Raw genomic sequence first — 23,293 nt, forward strand, 5'->3', positions numbered from 1 at the left:
AATCTACTTTCATGCTTAGCTTGTCCATCTTCCTTGTCAAAGCATCAAACTTAGCATTTATCATATTCATAGCATCAAGCTCAAACATACCAGCTGGTTTCTTGATTTCATTCCTCTCACAACTCCATTGGTAGTTGTTATAAGCAATTTTATCAAGAGCAGAAAAAGCTTCTTCTTCAGATTTCTCCATAAGATCACCTCCAGAAGATGCATCAATTGTACTTCTAATGGCTGGTGAAACTCCATTGTAAAAGTGTTGAACAAGCATCCACTTAGGAATCCCATGATGTGGACATCTCCTTTGCAAATCCTTGTACCTCTCCCATGCTTCATACAAGCTCTCATCATCTCTAGGTTTGAAAGAAGTTAGCTCATTTCTTAGCTTAGCTGTCTTGCTTGGTGGAAAATATTCAGCTAAAAATGCTTGAGAAAGTTCATCCCATGTTGTTATAGAACCCGGTGGCAAAGAATGTAACCACTCTCTAGCTCGGTCCTTCAGAGAAAAAAGAAATAATCTGAGTCGAATTGCATCATCAGAAACTCCATTTATCTTCAACATATCACTAATCTCAAGAAAGTGTGCTAGATGCACATGTGGACTTTCACTTGGATTTCCTCCAAATTGTGATTGTTGCACCATCCGAGTCTGAGCTTGATTCAAAATTATTAGCTTCTACCCTTGGTCTTGTGATACTTGGCATGAAATCTCCAATGTTAGGATAGGCATGATCCTTCACAGAGCGGTTGTTATTGTTGTTGTTGGCCATTTCTTCTTGTAATTCCTCTTGCTCTTGTGCTCTTTCTTGTTGTTGTTGAGCTTTAATTTCAGCTTTTCTCCTCTTAGACTCTGCTCTTAAAGCTTTTGCTATCTTTTCTATTTCTGGGTCAAAGAATAGATTGATTTCTTCATTTTTTGTCCTTCTCATAAAATAAAGCACCTGAAAAACAAAATAAACAAATTCTCAAAGAAAAATGGTAAAAAGAAATAAAATAAAATGCCCAAATTAACCAAACAAACAATTGTTCAATATCAAATAAAAATCAAATCCCCGGCAACGGCGCCAAAAACTTGGTGTGACTTATCCGCAAGTATACGGGTCGTCTCAAGTAATAAAGTGATGAATCAAGTATCGTTCCCACGAGAATTTGCTGTTTGATTACTAAACTATGAATGAAGCGATTATTTGGGCTAATGATTAATGAATAAATGGTAAATATAAATGAGTAAGGTAAATTGATTAATCTAATTGGAATGGGTAAAAAGGGCAAACAAATAAATTCTAATTCTAGTTCGTAATTAAACTAAATTAACAATGGGTAATTTAAATGAAAGTCTAATTATGGTAAAAGTAATTCCAGAGTTGGGGTTTATGCATAAATTAATTGGGATTTGTCTTGGGCATTCCAATTTTAGGAAAAAATAGAGTTTGAAGGAAATTGATTCTAAATTTCTTTGATATCTTTTTCAAGCAAACCAAAGTGTGTTCTAAAATAACCAAACCTACTTTCGTATGTTATTTGATTACTTTAAAACCCATTAAGTTTTGTAACCAATAATTAATTCCTCTTAAAATCCTAGTTTATTTCTAAATCTAGGTGATTTTAAGTTCCAATCCCTGATTATCTATCAATGACTTTCACCTTTCGGTCCTTCAATCAAAGATTAACACAATACCCAATGGGTACCAACATTAGGCAAGTAAATCAAGCACACAAGGAAGGAATCAAAACTCATATTTATGTAAAATAAGGAAATACCCAGTCCAAACCCACAAATTAATCTAAAACATATTTCCCAACTCTGAAATCTAAAGAGTTTACTCACTCATGATGGTATTTACAAGAAATATTGATGGAAAAGTAAAGAAAAACATGATAAGAGGACTAAAATAGAAAAACCCAAGTAGAAGAACCAAAATCTTTGGTTTCTGGAGCTCCAAAACTGGTGCAGCAGCTCCTCCCCAAGAGAGAATGGCGTCTCCTCTCTCTCTCTATTAAATTTTCTTTCCTTTTTATCTTTCCTCTCTTTCCTCTTTTGGCAAAAATAATGAAATGATGAATTTATATGGTCCCTAAAAATTGTCGTAAAAGTAAATAAGAGCCAAGGAGTGGATAGGAAATGAGGTGTAAAATTATCCAAGTCAGCAGCACTATTCACGTTCTGGGCAGTCTGCTTAGGGTTCGGCTTAACCCTAAGCAGCTTCTTAGTAAATTTCAGCCTCTGGTCGTACTGTCTGCTTAAGGTTAAGCAGACCTTCAGCAAATCTCGGCAGACTTAGAGTAAAATAGACTTTTCTGCTCATGCTTGACTTGTGCTACACCTTAAGCACTGCCGCTTTACCCTAAGCAGGATCTTAAGCAAAAACTCAAGCAAATTTCGGCTAACTTACTCTTTCAATGCTTGATTTCTTCAACTTTCCTCTATGCTTGAAGAACTCCAAATTTCTTCAAATCACTTCCTAATGCACTCATTGATCTTCGATTTGCCACAAAATCCTATCAAAAACAACAAAATTACAAAAATCAAATATAAAGTATCTAAAGTTAACAAATAAGCTAAAATAAAGCTAAAAACATAAAATATACTAAAATATAAGGGCAAAATGGATGCAAAACTACCCTAAAATGCCTATATGAAATGAGTATAACAGTGGACACTTGTTCCTAAACCTAAAAAGCATTCTGTTATTGGAACTAAATGGGTATTTAGGAATAAGATGGATGAAAAAGGACATGTAGTTAGAAATAAAGCTAGACTAGTAGCTCAAGGATACAATCAAGAGGAAGGTATTGATTTTGATGAAACCTTTGCTCCGGTTGCTAGAATTGAAGCTATTAGAATGTTGTGTACATTTGCATGTTTTAAGAATTTCATGCTTTATCAAATGGATGTTAAAAGTGCATTCTTAAATGGATATATTGATGAAGAAGTTTTTGTAGCTCAACCTCCTGGTTTTGAAGACCCTCACTTTCCAAATCATGTTTACAAGCTTACTAAAGCTCTCTATGATTTAAAGCAAGCTCCTAGAGCATGGTATGAGAGACTTAGTAAATTTTTGCTTCAAAATGATTTTAAAAGAGGAAAAGTGGATACTACTCTTTTCATTAAGAAACTAGGAAAAGACATGCTTATTGTGCAAATCTATATAGATGATATTATTTTTGGTGCTACTAACCATTCGCTTTGTAGAAAATTTTCAAACATGATGAAAAGTGAATTTGAAATGAGTATGATGGGTGAACTTACTTTCTTCCTTGGATTGCAAATTAAACAAATGAGAGATGGAATTTTTATAAATCAGTCCAAGTACATAAAGGATATGCTAAAGAAGTTCAAAATGGAGGATATGAAAAGTATCGGAACTCCCATGAGCTCAACAATTAAATTGGTGAAAGATGAAAAAGGTAAAGAGGTAGATAACAAACTTTATAGAGGTATGATCGGTTCTTTACTCTACTTGACAGCATCTAGACCAGATATTCATTTTAGTGTATGTTTATGTGCAAGATTTCAATCATGTCCAAAAGAATCTCATATTGTAGCAGTTAAGAGAATTTTTAATACCTCATTGGCACTCACAACATTGGCTTATGGTATCCAAAATGTGAATCATTTGATCTTATTGATTCTGATGATTGATTTTCTTTGGTAGTAGACAGAAAAAGCACTTCTGGAACTTGTCAATTTATAGGTCATGCATTAGTTTCATGGCACAGTAAAAAGCAAACCTCTGTTGCACTTTCTACTGCGGAAGCTGAATATATTGTAGCTGGAAGTTGTGTTGCACAGATTTTGTGGATGAAACAACAGCTTGAAGATTTTGAAATTAAATTTGATCACATTCCCATAAGATGTGACAATACTAGTGCTATAAACCTATCAAAAAATCCTGTTCAACACTCTAGAAGCAAGCATATTGAAATTAGACATCATTTTATTAGAGATCATGTTCAAAATGGTGATATTCAAATTGAATTTGTCCCTTCTGAAAAACAGCTTGCTGACATTTTTACAAAGCCACTTAATGAGGAAATTTTCTGCAAAATAAGAAGAGAACTTGGTATGATTGATGCTTTTGATTAAGTTTTGATGCATTCTCATGTTTCTATATAAAAATGAAGTGATCTATGTTGGTTTGTAGTGTTAAAAATGCATTCTGATATTTCTGGTGCAAGTTGAAAAATTCTGGGTCTTATCAGATATGAACAGTATTCTGCAGAATTTGATCACAGTGGCATACTAGTCTGTTTGCTAATTTTCGTGATTGCTAAATGCTTTACCACTGCTCCTACTTTTTCGTTGGCAAACTGGAAGTCAGGTTTGACTGTACTAAAACTCTAAATTTTTTTTTTCGAGTGCCTATTCTGCATGTTTAAAGAGCATATTACTTAAATGCCCCTCTATTTAGAGTATTGTATCTCTATGCATTTTAAGGGCAAAACATACTTTTAACACATTAATTAGCGCGGGACTCAAATTTTTTTTTGGAACCATCAATTTTTTCTCTGTAACTCCACTGATACACGCTACCCATTCTCTGCAAATGTCTACAATTGTGTCCTTTCAGTTTTAAAATTCAAAACTCCTTCTCTTTTCAGTCGCTTCATCTCTCAAAAACCTGAACGAACGCGTCTTCGCTCCATCTGCAAACCCATTCCATTCGCAACCTTCCAAAACCATCGTCTCCCTTCATTGCTCTTAAATATTTCCGAAACCCATTGGCTGTGAATCGATTGAATGGATTGTTTCAAGTTAGAAAATCCCCAATATTTTTCATTTCCGTTATTTGTCTAAATCTGCCGAAAGAAACTATCTCTTGTTGGATTAGTTTTTTGGTTTTTGACACGCATGGTAACGATTCGCACTCTCTGTCTCTGCAAATCTCAGGTATCAAATATGAAACTTTAATGGAATCGTGTTTTACATTTTGTTTGTGCTTATTTTGGTTGTTTTGATTTCGCAATGTGCTGCTGGATTTTTTTTTGGGGCATTAACATTTCGTAAAAATATGATATATAACAAAATCATGAATCGGTTGCCATTAGTTCTTAAGAACCCGAGTATCTCTTACTATCTGATTTATTTTTATGACATTGTGCTAAGTTGTGCTAGAAATATATTGATGTGCTTCGAATAGTTATATATATTAACTACTCACATCATTAAATTGGTGAACCCAGTTTTCACTGTCCTAGCGGCCTAATTGGCTTCTGAGATTGATTATGGCGCGAGAAAAAGGAAAAGGCAAAGCAAAAATCCCCACATATTTATCGTCTTCAGACTCCACTGACGCAAGTGTTCCTGCGTCTCCTCCTCCACAAAAAGATGCTCCTCTGGTAATTGGAAAATCAAAAGAAACACCCAAGAAAAGAACCAGTGAGCCTGTCTAAGAAAAAGGAACCAAAAAGAAAAAGACTTCAAAAGCTTCAATTATACATATGGAAAGGGCCATTCATGAACCCAGGTATATCCACTGGCCTGCTTTTACTGAAGTTTCTGTTCCTTTACAATCCTTGTTTGAATATCAAAAATGGGACAAATTGTGCTCTAACACTGAAGGAGTATATGTGGACTTAGTTCAAGAATTCTATAAGAATTTAAGGGTTGATGATTCTGACAAAGATGAATCTTTTAAGGTAAAAATGAAAGGGAAAGTCTATGAAGTGACAGTTGATAGATTAGCCAAAGCCCTAGGAATCTCAAACAGTGGGAATAAAATTTGTTCTCACAAAGATGTTTTTGCTGTTGGTGGATTTAACAAAAGAGATTTTGAGGCTGAAGTATTTAAAGGGGAAGTAAAGGATAAAACTACCATTACCCATGCTCATCAACACATCAAAATTCTTCATAGTTTTATCATTTATGTGTTGAACCCTAGAACTGGCAGTCCAAATTATTTAAGTACCCTTGATCTCTGCATAATTTGGCATATTGTGAATCAAATTGAAAATCTTGCCTACTTTATGCTGAAACAAATCATGAAATGGAAACCACCTTACAAGCTACCCTATGCCCATCTTCTTAATGGTCTGTTTAGAGACTTTGGGATCCCTTTGGAAACTGAGAAACTTAGAACAAATATGATCCCAATTACAAGTCTGCAAAAAGATGATGATGGTAGAAAACTTAGATTTGAACAAGGTGCTAGTTCCAAGGATAGTGCAAGCGATACTGTAAATGTTAAAGGAATTCTGGAAGAAGTAAACAACTTGAGGGAATTTGTTGAAATTGAACTTGGAGAGCTACAGAAATTTAGAGGTTTTCAAACTGTTCTTATGAATGCTCTTGATTCTAAAGTTGATGGCACTTTGATGTTAATGTACAAAATTGTGGAAGAATTGTTTAAAATCAAAGTTCTTTGGGCATTTCAACCACTGAAGCTGGAGAAACCAGTAAGGCTGCTACTGGTTCTGTTCCTCAAACAGAGAAAGAAAAAGAAAAAGAGGAAGAGAAAGAAGAAGAGGAAGAGAAAGAAGAAGAGGAAGAACAGGAAACAGAAGAGGAAGAAGAAGAAGAAACAGAAGAGGAAGAAAAAGAAACAGAAGAAGAAGAAGAGAAAGAGGAAGAAAAGGAAGAAGAGGAAGAAGAGGAAACTGAAAAAGATGAAGATGATTCTGATGATGGAAATGGTAATAGAGGCAGCAAAGAAGGCAGTGGGAAGGAAATGAGTGACTCAGAATCTGAGACAGAACCTCAAATTCCTGCTCCTGCTGCTCCTGGAAAAGGAAAGGGAAAAACAGCTCCAAAGGAACAAAGCAGTAAGCAGAAAGAGCAAACTGGTAAACCATCTGGCAAAAAGGCTAAAATTGGCAAAAAGTTGACAGCAGAATCTGGTACTACTGCTGCAACTAAGTTAGCAGCTGGTCCTATTATTCCCTTGACACCAGGAACTGAGATGGCTGCTGAGATTCTTCAAACCTTGAGTGATAAACCTGTCAAGCCAAAGAAGTTGAAGATGGCTGCTCCAAAACCAATCAGAAGAAGCACTAGGCTGAAAGGATAAACTGAATTTTGATTGAATTTTGTCTAACAGTCTGTCTCTTAATTTGCTACTTAGTTTGCTGCTTGTAGTTTTTCTGAACTTCAATTAGTTTGCTATATCAGTTACTGTTTTGACTGTTTATTCACTGCACTTAAACTGAATTTGCGTGTGCATGATTTCTCCCATATTCTTTTGATGCTGACAAAAAGGGGGAGAAAAGTAATGAATGGTAATCTTGATACTTGTGATTGATGTAGTTTGTGATTACTTGTGGTTGATATAGTTTGTGAATAGTATATTGTTGATATAACTTTATGATGTGCATATTGTTGATATAACTTGTGAATGATATACAATTTGTGATTAGTGTGCATATTGTGCATATTTAGTTAGTATCTTTAGTCACACTTGACTCCTTAAGAAAATGCTCATGAATATTTCATCGAAATTATTAAGGGGGAGTTATTTGTGATTAATTGTTGATATAAGCACATACATAGGGGGAGTTATTCTCACATATACATTCATACACATACTCACACTTATTAATATTTACATGGTGATTCAATTGAGTTTTGTCATCATCAAAAAGGGGGAGATTGTTGACCCCACAAGCTCAAAGGAGCATAGATTTTAATGATACCAAAACTCAACTAGAATCAAACTAACATTGTTTTAAGTGATGTGCATCTCAAAGAAAAAGACACAAGGATTTCATGATGGATTCGTGCTTCAGAAGAAAGGATGACATTCTAAGTATAACACAGGACGAATCAAAGGAGATAAAAGAAGAAAATGTTACATTCCAAGGCTACATTGAAAATCAGAATTGAAGGTACATATAGTATAGAAGTTAAGTTTTATTTTTAGGATTACTTGTGAAAAGAATTGAGCAGTAAAAGTCAATGATGCTTATTTTCAACCCCTCAAAAGATTTTTCTTTTAAATATCATTATTGGCCTAAAAAGTATTTGACTATGATTTGGTGTAAAGTTTTATAGCTTTGAAAGTTATGCAGAAAAGTTCTCCTGGTACGCTAACTGGTTTGCTACTTATTTTAGTATGCTAACTGGTTTGCTATTTTCTCAAGTATGCTAACTGTCTCAACTCTGCACAACATCGCAGAAAACGATAAAATAACGGCTATTTTTTTGAAATTCGTATCTGTAACGTTCAAATGAGTTCTCCAACGGTAAAAAACGTTCCAAAGCTATAAATACACCTACCTTTGGCCATTTTGCACTTAATGAAAGACTCTCCATTGTTCAAAATCATAAAAGCTTTCATTCAAAGTGCTCAAAGTGTTTTATTGCTCATCATTGGCTTATTTACTCAACTCTTCTTTATAGATTCTATTGTATTGAGTAAGAGTGAGTTTTAAACACATTATTATCATTTATAAGAGGTCATTCAAGCACCTATTGAAGCTTGGTTGTGAAAAGTGTTTGAGATAACACTTGGTAGAAGTGTGAAGCTACTTGTAAAAGCTTTGGTGAGAAGATTTGTAAAAGTCTTTTTGTCTCTTGCCTTTAAAAGATAAGAATAGTGAAGTGAAGACTCAAAGTGGGATCTTTGAGAGAGTGGATGTAGGCTAATTGAAGCCGAACCACTATAAAAATTTCAGTGTTCATTTTCTCAACCCTTGCTCTTTACATTTATGCATTTTAACTTTATGATTGATATGTTTTCTTGATATGAAAGTTGAGGCCATTTCTTTATTAATTTTCCGCAACTGAGAAAATCAGTTTACTGCTAAATCTGCTGATATCTGATATAATCTGCTTGTTATTTGATCTGCTGTCAGTTAGTATATCTGGTATACTGCTCTGGTTGCTGTGTTAAAAATTTATTCAGATTACTGATATCTCTGCTGAATGCTGATATAATTTTTTAGATCAATATACTGATTGCATATAGCCTTACTTTGAATCAACTTGTCAATAGAGCTGTATTGTTCATTTTTCACATTAGTCAATTTAGTTGAACCTAGCTGCAATTTTTAAAGGTTTTAAGTAAGAATCAAAAATTATTTTTAAAGTCCAATTCACCTCCTCTTGGACATATTTTGGGACATCATTATGAAATATATTTTCCTATTTAATTCATATTAAATTTTGAATGTAATATTTTATAATTTTAAAACGAATAATCGATACCAATAGCAAATTGCTGCAGATTTAAAATTTTTTTATCTTTTATAATAAAAAAGTACACAATTATTTCGGAAATCATTACCTCTATATATATATTATAATTATTGGAATGATGATAATATTTATTTTACTTTTTTTATAACAAATAATTAAATTAAATTAAATTAAAAATTAAATTTTCTAAAAAGTGCTAACTAAAGAGAGTCGAATCAATAAAAACCCAAATTAATATTCAATTTGATTTAATTTTTAGATTAGTGAAAATAATAAATAAATTTTACATCTGACTGAGAGAAATAAATATGCATTACCAAATACTATTAAATTATAAATTTATAGTTTATTTTTGCATGGATCATACACCATTAGGTTGGTACATAGTAAATAAGATAAGTACTATTTAATTTGGGTTGAATAAATTAAATTGAGTCATTTTAATTTGATAATTTAATTTAATTTTTAATATAATTCAATTCAATTTTATATTTTAAAAATTTTAATTATATTTTAAAAAATAAAAATAATTAAATTAAATCGAATTGAATTATTTTATTAATTTTTAAATTAATTTATTTTGATAAAAAATTTATGGACACATTTAATTTTATATATATATAAATTATTTAATTTCATTAATTAATGATTTTTATATTCAAATTAAAGTTAAAATTAAATTCAAAATAAAAAATTTATTTAAACTCAAAAATTGATCAAATCAAATCAAAATAGAGCTATTAGATTTAATTTAATTTTTTATTTATTTTCGTTCAATTTAATTTTTAAAATATAATATTTCGATTAATTAGATTTTAATGATTTGATTCGATTCAGTTTAAACCGTGTACTCAGGCCTACTATTAAATGAGTCACAGTCGGTTTGGACAATCGAACGATCAAAATTACTTCAAGACAAACACGAGGGGACGATCGTGATCAATCCTACACCAACCGAACTTACATAGGAATATTTCCTCAGTTCCTTCAGCGCTCTAGGGTTTTTAACACCGCCGCTTCAAGCATCGCAGACTCAACCCATCTTGGCAGGCAAGCGCTCGAGTAGAAGAAGAATACTAAAAAATGGTGCCTCTCTCTCTCTCTCTCTCTCTCTCTCTCTCTCTCTCTATATATATATATATATATATATATATTTATATGTATCATGGTTATATGCGTCGGTATAAGTTATCTGATTCTGGAAATTGATGTGTGTAAAAATGTAGCCGTCGCACAAGACTTTCAAGATTAAGAAGAAGCTAGCGAAGAAGATGAGACAGAACAGGCCTATCCCTCATTGGATTCGTATGCGCACCGACAATACCATCAGGTTTTTTTTTTCCTTCAATTTAATAATCCCACAAATCCTTGTAGTCATTGGCTAATTTTGTTAAAAATGTTTGGGGATTTATAGGTACAACGCTAAGCGCAGGCACTGGCGTCGTACGAAGCTTGGCTTCTGAGAATGCTTTGAATTAGTTATTCATTAGGGTTTATTTTAAGATTACGGGATTTTTTTTTTTTGTGGAATTAACTTTCTGAAGGTATTATGTTTTAATTTGAATATGAAATGCAACTAAGCCATTGTTTTGGCCATTCTCTGTGTGTTCTTATTCGGTTTTTTTTGCTTCTGGCTGTTAATCCCAAATGTTTTTTGATTTAGGGTCATTTATTTCAAAATGATGGACATCTGAGAGTTTGTGTCGTGAGATTGAATGTAGGAATTCCTTTTAATCCCTAGAGGTCATTGTTTTCATTTTGGTCATTATTGTAAGATAAAACACAATAGATTTTAAGTGCTCAGATTTCTAGAGCTGCCTGTGGCATATGAGGATGCAAGTGAGAGAGTTGATATCGTTGTGCTTGATCTTGTGATTTTTCAGTTGACAAAAAGGAGCTAATAGCTCGTAGGGTGTTCAAGTATCCCTGATATGATAAAACTTGGTGGCGAAATGAATTAATTGCCTAAATTTTGGTTTTTGGATGGTTTTTGTGAGTAAGATCCTGAATTCTGCATTCGATTTTGTTTGGCGAAGTTTATACACTCATGGTACAAGGGAGAGGCAAGAGAGAAGCGGAGAAGGGGGGAGAGGCTGGAAGAGAGGCGGAGAGGGAGAGCCCTAGTTCAGCTTTTGGTCTGGTTTTAAGAACGTTGTATCTTATCTAGAAGCTGTAGTCAGTAATCTGAAGGGAGGATGGTATTTTTAACCGAGTAGAATTTACCAATTTGTTGGAATGTTCCCCCATTCTTCCCATTTTTTACAGAGAGCATATAATCAAGACAACGAGATGATTTAATTTATATAACAGTTATGATGATCAGGATTGGGATTGCCAAAATAGATTTGTGTCGGATCTGGGCAATTGATTTGAGATTTTCAATTCATTTTAGTTATAAACCATCCATCATCAGTATCATATCTTTTTCTTAAGAAGCAGAGATGGAAGTGTCATATGCAAAAGAAATATGTTTACTTTTCCATCAAATAAACACTTCTCTAGATTCTAATTTTGTATGTGTGATGGGCAATTTGTCTGCCTGTTTGCTAATGAGCAGGTCAGCATAAACGCAGCGTTGAATTGGAGATGAACTGTGTATAAATAAATTGTAAATTATGGAAGTGTCAATGGAATTAAATTACACCATTGAGTGCGACACAAAATCGAGGATGAATTGTACTTTTGTTTTTTTTGAAAAAGAATGAATTGTACGTTATGCTCTTTGTTTCGTCAATTGCATCATCGAAATGATGCGCCAGCAACGCAATTGATCATGTTCCAAACGACGGCTGCACCTCGTAACTGTGCGCAAGGATTATACTCAGACTAAAAAAAAAATGCACAGGATTGGCCCAGAGCCTTCAAGATAGAGATATTTAATTTTCTTAGAAGAATAGGTGTTAACACCAGAAAAATGATACATGCATAGGAAAGTAGACAAATTAATTCCCATTCCCACCAAAGAGGTAGTCAAGAGAAGATCCACCGCCAGGGGGCAGCATGGACTTTGGTGGACGGCCGATCCTGCACTCACATATAGAAAGCAACAAGAATCATCTCAATTATCGATTGCATGCCATTGCAGGAGTAAGCAGCGATCAAGTTGAACAAGTAACTCGAGCCACTCGAGGAACTGACATTTTTTACCGCAAAGTAGTAAATTTATATAAGCGTAATGGTGCCCAAGTAATAACGCAACTAGAACAGGTTGTAGTTGCATGAGAATCATCTAAATCCTACAAGCAAGGTAGGATCAGTTGTTCTGTTTCCCGTTCTAAAGGTAGTCCCCAGTGGATGAACAAGCATAAAACGACAGATCATGATTTATCATGGTTTCATAATATGTGATATAATTTCACTCCTTACTTGGAAAGATTGCTTTTCAAAAAAGTGGTTTTGAGTTGGATAAGAATGGTTTAGTATCCTTATTTTATCCTTGCATGATTTATAAAATTTCAATTATAACTTATTCATAAATCCTTTTTTATGCTTTCGTCTTCAATAAAAATTATAATATACCATATATTAATAAACCACACTATACTTATAAATGTAGCTTCTGCCTAGTTTCAATCACATTTAGGTAGTAGCTGAATTTGGATCATACCGTAATAAAGTTACCACAGTTCTGGCCATCAGCTCGATGGTAATTATTTTTGAGATTTCCATGGACGCCTGCAGGAATTTGCTTGTCCATTGGTGGTGAAGAAGCAGCAGGTTTCTGAGAAAGGCTATTGTTTGCAGTTTGTCCCACAGTTTTAGCAGCCGATTCGCTGTTAGTAGTCTCTCCATCGCCAAATAGGCAGCCCAATGAACTCTGTCCGCCACCAGCGCTAACTCCACGACCCATTTATGCTATTGTTTGGGTTTTCAATACAAAATCTGGTACCTGTATTTCACTTTGTGAGAAAATTGAAAAATTATTTGCAGTTGAACACAAGGTAGTGGATTTTTTTTTTCCCTTTCAAGATAAAAGGGGAATGATCATATAAAAGAAACAATTTGGGGCAAAATGACAATAAATTTCTCCATTTTAGAAACTCCATCAAAAAGAACAAAATGTATAACAAAATTGACTATACCCTTTAAGATCTGACAGCCAACATCAAGAAATGAAGAAAATAAAGAACCAAAACCATGTTGAATTCTGAATATTGTACAATTTCTGGTACGAGCAAGAACTCTGTCCACATCCAAAATGTTAAATGCTCAAAGGAGACAAATAATGCATACAATAAGACAGAAACAAAGCAAGAAATTAAACTGGAAATATGAACATGAAAAGATCATTTACTAAATGGGAAAGAGGAGAAAAAGAAAATTGAAATCAAGACAAGAAAGATATACAATGCCATAGATACAAGAACAAGCATAAAATCTGAAATGGACATACTTTTCCTCTCTCTTTTTATCTCTTGAAAAAACGAATGAACGCAATGCAAGAGAAATCGAACGAGGAGCCAAGAAAAGCAAGAGGAGCATAACTGTAATAATAATGAACGTAATATTATATTTAATTTATATAATTAGCCATTATCAATCCATTGATTGCATGGCTAAAATTCATAACAACTTCCACCATCAACAATATGTTTATTTTCTTATTTTTGGGAGGGGGAATGGGTCTCTTCTACAGATGGGTATGCACTGTTCATTGCGATCGGGACCAATACATACCTAACGCTATTGTTTGATAACAATTATGAAAAAGATTTTATTACAGAATTTTATTTGTATACAAAAAATCTTACCATGGAAAATTATTCTTTTTTCCACTTAGATAAATAGTTTATTGATCAAATGCTCAACATAAGTATTCTTCATTAAATTTTGTCATACTACCATTTAATCGTACAGGACTCGATCGAAAAAGAGAAATATATGCCTTCTCTGAGGGGGAAAAAAATCATATGCTATTGATTTAGTAATCTAATAATTGCATAACCATCTCATAATATAAAATACCACAAATTCAAATCTTGGCCTTGGCAACCAATAATATCCTAATCCCTCCTCCATAGTGGTCCTGTATGCAATTCCCTTCTCTTCCAAGAATCCAACAATCCAAAAACAGGGAACCAAGATCCAAAGAAAATGGCCACAGTTACACTATACCTTTCTTTTCTCCCCTTTCTGCAATTGTTGAAGTGAGCAATTTCCAACATAAATTCGTTATAAATATTCTGTTATCGAGTAAAATAGGATAACAAGACCAAATAAAGAAAAAAGAAAAAAGTGAAAAAAAATAGATAGAAAAACGAGACAGAGGAAGGATATAAACATATTTGGTCTCTGACAAGATAGTTGAAATTTTCTATGGAAATTAAGCAATGGATGACAATTTTTTTAACAGCGCATTTACACAACTCAAAATCTTCTCTTCTAATGACTTGCAGAGAAGAGCCTGATGTGAGCAGCAATTCTGTACCACTTCCAATGAAGCTTTCGGGGACTCCAATATGTCATCTAGTTACCAAACTATCAAGTTGAAGGCATCTTAGAAATCTCTACCAATATCTTGTGAAGGGCTTGAGGCTTGGAGAAAAAAGGTGAGTGATCAGCACCTTTTAAATGGAAAACCTTTTCCGGGGGGCTTGAGTTTATCATGCTTTCCTGTAGTGTAATAGGAATGGCATTATCCTCTGCAGTTTCTATATAAAACCGTCTAACTGTTCCATATTTCACATCTGAAAGACAAAGCTTCTCCAAAACTGGTGCAAAAGGGATTGGCCTCATTGAAACAGATGCTAATGCAATGTCCTGAACCAAAAGATACAAGAAGGAATGAGCAACAGTAAGGAAAAACTCAAAAGCCCAGACAAAAACATGGTAAGCCTTTCTTTTACTAGTTGAGTTTCCTTCAGCATTAATGCCAAACCAAATAGCCAAATAAGCCAATTCAGCTTTTCGAAGAAGTATTACTTCAAATGTGCCCTTAAATTTTTAACTAGAAACCATCAAAATTGCACACTTAACCATATATGAACCTAACTGTGCCTGATACTTGAGTACCTCCCCATCCAAGACGACACCTTTCACACACAAAGAATCATAATCATGCAGTGCCACCAAGTTAAGGTGCAACCAATATGGTAGGCCAAGTCTCTACCATCAATCACATTAAAGAATGATTATCAAAAGATCATATTTTTTGCTAGTTATCAAACGATCATATGTTTTGCTAGTCAGAGTTCCTCATAAGACTCCCCCAGCAGCCATTAATTAAACTTTTATTAAATGCCAGTATGTGCATAGATCTGCATGTTCAAAATTCCTTTTTTTGTCCAATGATTCTGCTATAAAAGAGGATGAGACCCTTTCCCTCCCAAATCACTTAGAATATCTCTTCTTGTCTAATCTCAAATTTTAATAATGACAAAGAGTCTTGTACCTAGATTATGAAGAAATTAAGCGGCCAGCTGAACATGTTTAACAACAAATGATGCGGTTTTAACGGCAATTACTCATGAAATCAAGCATACCTTGGCAGGACTCTGGTTGAACAGCAACTCTCTTAATAATGATTTGTCCAGCTCAATAGCAGTTGGAGGATGACCATTCCCATTTGCATACACAAATATCTGTGCCTGTTGCATCAAATCATTTGAATTTGCCTGCAATAATACTTGAATTAGTATGGATGAGAAGGGGGACAAACAACCTATAGTATACACCTGAAGTACTTCAATAACAAGAAGAGATATATTCAGGAAAGCCGAGATGGCAGGGTTACATCTAAATGTGCTTTATGAAATGGACGTGCAAACTAAACAACTATCATTCCAGATCTAAAGTTATCCAGCCATACATTAATCATGAGGCCAGTGAATGTTTGGACGTCATGTCCTCAAGTAAAAGCTAACCATAACTATGTTAGACGATGGAGAAATAACTTCCTACAAATCCAAAATGGATCTTATAACTAAAACATTCACATGCAGGCAGAAAAAAAAAGGGCGGAAACCTTAACATTCAGTATAGAACTACATCTAGAAACAATTATATAAAAGATTCAGGAAAAAAAAAATAGTTTTATGTTTCCCTAGATTTCATGTCTTTGTGTGTATGCATGAGCATGCATTCCAAAGGGGGGTAAGCATCTTTCCAGTACAAATTAAAAAAAAAATTAAGGTAAGAACTTTATAAAACAGAAATCCTAAATTATGTCATCAGTGAATGCACTTTGTGAAGTTTCAAACATATAAAACTGTTTCCAAACCAACGGTTGCATTTGAATCAACAGAGAAAGAGCAAAGAGTAAACCTCTTGCGAGAACATATCAAGAGTACTCTGTCCATTAGTCAGCATTGCTGCTGCAACAAAAATAGCCTTTGAAGTTTTATGAGGAAACAACTCCATTGCATACGATATACTAGCACCACCAAAATCGTGCCCCACCAAAATCACCTGCATTATTTAGCACAATAATATATCTCAAGAAAAGTTGCACTGGTTTATGTTTTTCAAATGCAAAAGCAAATAACTCAAAAAAGAACCCCCAATTTCATATGAGAAAGGCAATAAATTAAGGGAGAGTCAACACCAAGTTGCCTTCAATGTTAACGAAAAAGGAAAACAGTGCCCCATTTTGATTTAGACCTTCCATTTCAAATTAGTAAAAGCAAATCAAGTACTTCAATGCATTTTAGAAGCAATCAGTGAGACCCATGATAAATATTTCTGATAATTTTCAGATTGGTTAATTCAAAAAAGTTTTAAATAAACAGCAGAGTGCCAAGAAAAGTTTCTGTTTACATATAATTAGAAAAATGATGTTTAAAGGTATTGAGCAGAAGAAAAAACTATGCAAAAATCTAAATAATAGGAGTGTGCAAACACTAATCTATTTAGCAACAAAATCTGAAATATTAAGAAACCAATTGAACATTCCCTATCTAATTGAACATTCCTGAGAAACCAACTAGAGTACTGTGGTACTGTTGATGATACTTGTAGTAAATTTCACAAAATTTGGTAAATATTAGGAACCCAACTGCAAGCAGAAAAAGTAGCACATATAAAAAGACAGAGACGAGCCACAAAGAAATGGAAATGAACCTTCTCCCCATCAGCAAGTTTTTCAAAAAAATTGGTAAGGGGTTTCACATATTGAGAAAGATTGGTAATGTCATTTGTGTCAAAAGAATGAACCCCAGAGCCAGTTAAGTCTATTGCAGTAACTTTGAAACCACCCTCTTCTAGAAGAGCTATTGTTTTGTACCAACACCAGGCACCAAAGCCTCCCCCATGCACAAGAACGAAATGGTTCGTCTCAAGTTCATCGAGCTTAATATCCTGCTGAAAATGAGAGCAGTTAGGGGAAAAAAAATGGATTTGACAGTAAGAGCAAAAAAAAAGTGAAGGAGAAAGAAAGAACCAAAACTTTTATTCAATATAGACTTGTTAACTGTTACTTGTTTAGGAAATGAAATTACAATGTAAAACGTCCCAAGGGAATTGTTTACTATTGAAAATTTATAGAAGAAGCTCAAACAAAGGTAACACAAAATAAGGATCCTAAATCTTACAATAAAATAAACAATATATATATATATATATATATATATATATATATATATACTGGACATGAAATCAGACATGGAGAAAGAAAATAATTATCCTCCAATGAACTACAGCCTAGGATGATCCTCTAAAGTTAAGGGATGCCTGAAATGATCAAAATACTTGACGTTATGCTAATTTGAATTGTTTTCAGATCTGAAATTGTTGGTTGCACAATGACTCCAATGTTTATTACAACTAATTAGTTATCCTTTTGGACTTTTTAATTAGTTAAAATATCATCAGTTGATTCTTGCATTCATCCCCATGGTTTTACCACAAGTTACGTATTATGCATCATAAAATGAAAATTGCAATAGCAACATAGTTGTATAGTTTCAGTTGCAAACTTGCAATATCATCAGTTGGTTCTTGCATTCACGCCCATGGTTTTTGTAACACCCCAAAAATTTTAAATTTATTATTTTATGAGTGATATTGATATTTTAATTTTATTTAAATTTTAAGAAATTATTTGAGATTTTTCGGATTTTAAAAATTGGGTTCGATTTTTCCAAAATATAAACTTTGATAATTTTTAAAAATTAATTTAAAGACCACGTGGCAAAGCTAAAAATATATTTGGAGTCTACGAATTTTTCTGAGTTTTTTGAAATTTTTTCGGAATTTTTGGACCTCGTTTTCGGTCCCAAGGCAGAGTAAAAATTCAAAATTTTGTATTCTGAATCGAACCGGACCGTCCTTTATTCTTCCTTTTTCTTCCTCTCCCGCGCGCGTTTTTCTTCTTCTCCTTCTCTCCCGTTTTCTCTCTCCTCCCTCCTCCCCTTGCCGCGCCGCTACCTTCCCTGCCACCCCAGCCCACCGGCGCCCGTCCCCAGCCGCCCCAACTCGCCGGCCGGCCCCTGGAACGCCGGAAAAAGGCGTCCGAAGTGACGCGACACGCGCGCGCGACCCTTCGTCTTCCCGGCCGATCCGGCCACCAATCGGACCGGGTCTTGTGTCTAAATCCATCTACTCGTCGAGAGCTTTCCATAGACACCAAGAACACCGAAATCCATTTAGCGGTTTGTCCAATTTTCGCCCAGGAAGTTTTAGCCCATTTTGACTTTTGGGCTAGATTTCTCGCAAACCGTGAACCCCACGAGAAAACCGAGAGTACCAGAGCGCTCCACTCATCGAGAGCTTCGCGGCGATATAAATTTCAAATTTTTCCGACACCGTTTTTCGGTGGGTCCCACGAAACTTCGTAGTGTTTTTCCGAGCATTAAATGAGCTTAGAAAATTCCGTAAAAATTTTATACTAACCCCGTGTTTTGGACTTCGTGTAAGTATCCTCAATTCGCGAAAATTCGGCGGTTAATAAGGTCCGTGAATTTCGGCCGCATGCACTCCTAGGAAAAGTCTCCTAATTGGATCGAGGTTTTGGCTACCCCACCATTGTCAGATATCCCGAGCACGTTCCCGAAGTCGGAATCGGCAAAGGTAAACCCGAACCTTATTTTTTCGTAATTTTCTAGTGCTTAAATAGGATTAAAAAATTCATAAAATATTCGTGGTAGCTCAGAAAATTATGATTCTTTTTGCAATAACCTAGTAATATTGCAAAGGACTGCGGGGCAAAGTTTTAGAATTTTTAGAGCTCATTTAGGCAGTTTTTGCAAAAATGATCAATTATAAGGACTAAATTGAAATTTTACATATTGTGATGGATGACTGATTATATGGGCCCAGGAGGGGCTGTGTGATGTGATTGAGTTGTGGATATATGGATTGTGAAACAGAAGTGTGTTTTGAGCCCTTTTGCAGGTTGGGTAGGTCCTAGGTATAGGGGAGGCTCTGCCGGATTTTTGGCACGACTTAGGACGTATTTGGTCTTTTCATTATTTGTATTGAGTCAATTGTGTTAAATAATTGTAATGTAATTATCAAGTGAGCCGGGACAGCCTTCTTCCTCCGCCCAGCCGCCACAGTGATCGCTGTCAAGTCTGTGAGTAAAATATTAATTTTAATTGTAATTTTGATATTATTATATGTTCAAGCATACCCATGCATCACTTATATGTATATAATTATGTAGTTAAACTCTAGGCACGTTTTATGTTGCATTCACAACTGTTAAAGTGCCATGGATGTTGTTGTGGTAATTTGGAGCAGTGTGCGTGCGTTAGCGTGCGTGTGATGTGGTGTGAACTATGGATAGAACGGGTAGACACGGCTTGAGATCTTCGCTGGGACCCGGTCCTTCGGGGTAGACACGGCTTGAGTTCTTCGCTGGGACCCCGATTTGGTTATTAAGTGGAAGTCCGAGCTGAGTTCTTCGCTGGTACAGGTTGGATTTAAAAGAGCTTTATAGGGGATCAACTCCCATATATTATGATTGATATTACTGAGTGCGTGAGTGCTCCAAATTACCTTTTTGCTGTTATGATGTGAATTTATTGCTGATGTTGCATTTCACTTTACAGGATGCATTATCTTTAGATAGTTATAGAGATTATGGTTAAAATTAATATTTTACTCTCTGAGTCGAACGCTCACTCCTGTTCAATATTTTTCCAGGCCACAGGAGTATATTTTTGAGGTTAACCTGCTTTTCTCCCTCGCAGGTCATCCATTTATGTTTGTGTAATTTTATAAACTTCTAGAATTTCCGCATGTGTTAGAAATATTCATTTGGATTGGGTCTGCAATATAAATTGTTATTTTGGACATGTAAACTTATTGTTCTATGCATGTTGAAGGACTGGATAAGGGAGCAGAGCTCCCATTTATTTTATGTTGTTATGAGTATGTGGAGGGTGGGCTGAGCTCCCCAATTGATATATATTGTGTTTACAGGTCGGGTATGTCAAAAACCCCCCGTTGAAAAGTCCATTTTATGGTCGGACTCTGTCCGGTTGAATTCTTGAAATTTGGCCCAAATGGGCCTTAGAGTTGGGTTAATGAATAGTTAGGCTTACTACGGGCCTCGGGGGCTTTAGGTTGGCCCAGGTCCTAATGCCGGTCCGGCCCATAGGTTGGGTCGTGACAGTTTTACCACAAGTTACATATTATGCATCATAAAATGAGAATTGCAAAAGCAACCTTGTTGTCTATTTTCAGTTGCAATTCTCACAGAAGTCGGAAAACATGTGATTGTGACAACCTGCTTTCTATATCAATAACTAGCACACATACACACATTCACCCAAGTGGAATGCACAAACAAAGTATGCATCTAAATTCTAAATAAATCCATAAATTAATTAACTGGAGTAGTTAACATAGTTTGAAGTGGCATAAAATAAGGGGAACGTGAATGTGTAAGTCTATCACTCAACAAAATCCCCTCAAGTTGCTTATCTCCAAAGATCCGCTGATCTTAATGGCATTTAAGAGCAGACAGAAAATAAAGAGATTACTCGAAGTAGCAAGCTCATGAAATTTTATGTGCTTATGGAGTTATGGTTAAGCCTCACAAGGAGGCATGCTTAAGAATACTGGTCAATTAATTGTCCAAAAGCTTTTGATATCTATATAAAAATTTATCACGAGATCAGCACATCCTGAAACTGAGAGAGAGAGAGAGAGAGATTGAAAATCATTGCCTAACTAGGGAAAAAAATTGTTGTCATTAAATGCCAAAAATATACAATCTACAGAACAAAAGCCAAAAATAAGGCAAGGCAAACATTATTAATCCAACCCACGACCCAATTTAGGCCTCTAAAACCTCAGTACGGACGACTAAATAATAAGAAATAAAATATATTATCATTAAAGACGAAGCTTCACCATCTAGGGCCATCATTACTATCACTCTCAGAGGACCCAGACTAGCAGAGACACAATTAATCAAACTCCTAAAACTAGCTAAGGCCTCCAAAAAACATTATTTTTCTCTCCAACAAAAAGGCAACAAAATACAACACAGCAGCAATAAAATCATCCTCCTAATCACCATAAATTAGAGACTTAACCCAAAACCATAACCAGGCGATATTACATGGAAATCACAAGATCTTCCATCTCCCAAAACTAACAGCTACATCGCAAAATATCCCAAAATCCATTAACCGCACAAGCAAATAATCCCCCGCCAGTTTCATTACAGCTCTCTAAACCCAAAACCCGTAAAATAAATTAACAAATACAAATCTTATACCATAATTAACAAAACCCAAAACCATATTCGTATGAATGTCCATAATTAACACTACATCTTATATTTTCAAAATAACACTATATATAAATGGAGAAGGATGTGAACCTGGTTAACAAGCTGGTGAGGCTGCAACAACGGGTCAGTAAGAGACAGGGCTCTCGAAGTGGAGCTTCGTGTCAGCTGAGTTTTCTTCGACCCTAAATTATTCGGGTACCGCAGCGAAGCCGACCGATCAAACGGCAATGAACCGGACCCGTTCTGTTGCTGGTGCTGCCTAAAAAGAATGGCGGCAGCCAAAGCCTGTTCCTGAATCAAGGAATCAGTGCTGTCTTTGCGCGTGGACCGGATCCGATTCCACCGGTTGCTTGAATTGGGAATGGACAGTGGGTTACCGGGTGAACGCTTTGTGGATTTCTTTTTTTTCACTGTTTTGGGTGCGAAACAGGTGCAGAGGTTGCCCATTGCTGGTTCATGTAGATAGAAGGAAAACTAGAAAGAAATCAATATGCGATATATACATTATAGCGAGAATGGAGAGGTAAATAGATAGATATAACGGAAAGGTCGGGATTCAGTGACGGCGAAGGTGATCGGTGGCGGTGCTGACGGCAGGAGGCCACTAAAGAGTTTTAGAAGGGGCACTTCATAGGACTCGTCGAGTTGATGGCAAATGATGCCTTGTAGTTGTTGAGTATTGTGAGCTTTTCCCCCTTTGTTTATTTATTTAGTAAAAATTAATTAAATGTGTGTATATATTTTAATGGTTTCTATTTCAACTTTTCTATTTAAGGTCAAACAAAATTATTTGGCGGAAAGTGGGATCTTCGCGTTCGTGGCACCTTCGTGTTTCGCCGTAACAACACATTCGATAATATATAATACTAAAATAAATTTTAAATGTTTATTTTATTATTATTAAATTATTTGATGTTTCTTTCCAACAAGTTCTTCTAATGGATTTTGTTTACTCTCATTAAAAAATTATTCATCTGACTCAATTTGAACTGCAAGACTGATAATTAATAAAAAAAAAAATTATTCAACCGATTTTTTTCAATTTCAAGTTAATTATTTGTTATTTAACAAAAAAAAAAAGTTTACTTGGCAATATTTTAATTTTAAAATTTACATTGTGAAAAATATTTAGACTCATAGGAAAAAAAATAGTAAATAAAAAATTATTATAATGCATAAAAAAATTAATTTAATTCTTATGTAATTATACTTAATTTTTATTTTTTAAAAAATAAATTTTTTAAAGTTAAAAATAATTGATATTTGTCATTATGAATATGATGATCGACAAGTAAAAATTGATTGAATTGAATTATTCTAAAATAACGAAAGTTAAGCTTGGGAACACATCCACTAATACACACACACACATATATATATATATATATATATGCATTATTGATATCAAGTTTATGTATAGGCCAGTTAAACTTTGTAGCTATAGCAAAAAATAATCTCACAATGACTAATTTAGCCACTGG

At 34.6% G+C, this 23,293-nt stretch overlaps 3 protein-coding genes and 1 non-coding gene across 5 annotated transcripts; 2 read left to right on the forward strand and 2 right to left on the reverse strand.

Annotated features, from left to right (window-relative positions):
• The first annotated feature begins 278 nt into the window (after window positions 1–278).
• Window positions 279–385, forward strand: LOC131175042 (small nucleolar RNA R71). Its single transcript, XR_009145201.1, has one exon. It is a non-coding gene; the product is annotated as a small nucleolar RNA R71 (small nucleolar RNA).
• A 9,676-nt stretch (window positions 386–10,061) lies between these two features.
• LOC110672969 (60S ribosomal protein L39) lies at window positions 10,062–10,726 on the forward strand. The gene is made up of 3 exons (XM_021835928.2): window positions 10,062–10,216; window positions 10,357–10,460; window positions 10,545–10,726. Exons 1-3 carry the CDS (start codon window positions 10,214–10,216, stop codon window positions 10,591–10,593), a joined length of 156 nt encoding a protein of 51 aa, XP_021691620.1. The 5' UTR covers window positions 10,062–10,213; the 3' UTR covers window positions 10,594–10,726.
• A 1,259-nt stretch (window positions 10,727–11,985) lies between these two features.
• On the reverse strand, window positions 11,986–13,714 carry LOC131174749 (protein SPIRAL1-like 2). The gene is made up of 2 exons (XM_058138646.1): window positions 12,738–13,714; window positions 11,986–12,154 (listed from the first exon to the last, which is right to left on the reverse strand). Exons 1-2 carry the CDS (start codon window positions 12,978–12,980, stop codon window positions 12,101–12,103), a joined length of 297 nt encoding a protein of 98 aa, XP_057994629.1. The 5' UTR covers window positions 12,981–13,714; the 3' UTR covers window positions 11,986–12,100.
• Window positions 13,715–14,269: 555 nt separating this feature from the next.
• LOC110672967 (putative methylesterase 11, chloroplastic) lies at window positions 14,270–22,513 on the reverse strand. Of its 2 annotated transcripts, none has more exons than XM_021835923.2 (5): window positions 21,903–22,513; window positions 17,189–17,428; window positions 16,394–16,537; window positions 15,613–15,744; window positions 14,270–14,890 (listed from the first exon to the last, which is right to left on the reverse strand). In XM_021835923.2, the coding sequence occupies exons 1-5, from the start codon at window positions 22,257–22,259 to the stop codon at window positions 14,612–14,614; spliced, it is 1,152 nt and encodes a 383-aa protein (XP_021691615.2). In that variant the 5' UTR covers window positions 22,260–22,513; the 3' UTR covers window positions 14,270–14,611. The 2 variants fall into 2 exon arrangements, with proteins under 2 accessions (XP_021691615.2, XP_021691617.2); XM_021835925.2 differs by having other exon boundaries at window positions 17,189–17,425; window positions 21,903–22,512.
• Window positions 22,514–23,293: the final 780 nt, after the last annotated feature.

This window comes from Hevea brasiliensis, chromosome 16 (genome assembly GCF_030052815.1).
Source record: "Hevea brasiliensis isolate MT/VB/25A 57/8 chromosome 16, ASM3005281v1, whole genome shotgun sequence".
NCBI classification, from domain to species: Eukaryota; Viridiplantae; Streptophyta; class Magnoliopsida; order Malpighiales; family Euphorbiaceae; genus Hevea; species Hevea brasiliensis.

Bases quoted from the DNA above. Each gene is read 5' to 3' on its own strand.
- LOC131174749 (XM_058138646.1), bottom strand. From the start codon at position 12,980: ATGGGTCGTGGAGTTAGCGCTGGTGGCGGACAGAGTTCATTGGGCTGC. The intron at 12,155-12,737 runs GTATGATCCAAA...ATGTGAGTGCAG, and splicing joins ACTGTGGTAACTTTATTACG to GATCGGCCGTCCACCAAAGT.
- LOC110672969 (XM_021835928.2), top strand. The intron at 10,461-10,544 runs GTTTTTTTTTTC...GGGGATTTATAG, and splicing joins CGCACCGACAATACCATCAG to GTACAACGCTAAGCGCAGGC.
- LOC110672967 (XM_021835923.2), bottom strand. From the start codon at position 22,259: ATGGGCAACCTCTGCACCTGTTTCGCACCCAAAACAGTGAAAAAAAAG. The intron at 15,745-16,393 runs GTTTACTCTTTG...GTATTATTGCAG, and splicing joins TTGATATGTTCTCGCAAGAG to GCAAATTCAAATGATTTGAT. The intron at 14,891-15,612 runs GTATGCTTGATT...CTTTTGGTTCAG, and splicing joins TCAACCAGAGTCCTGCCAAG to GACATTGCATTAGCATCTGT.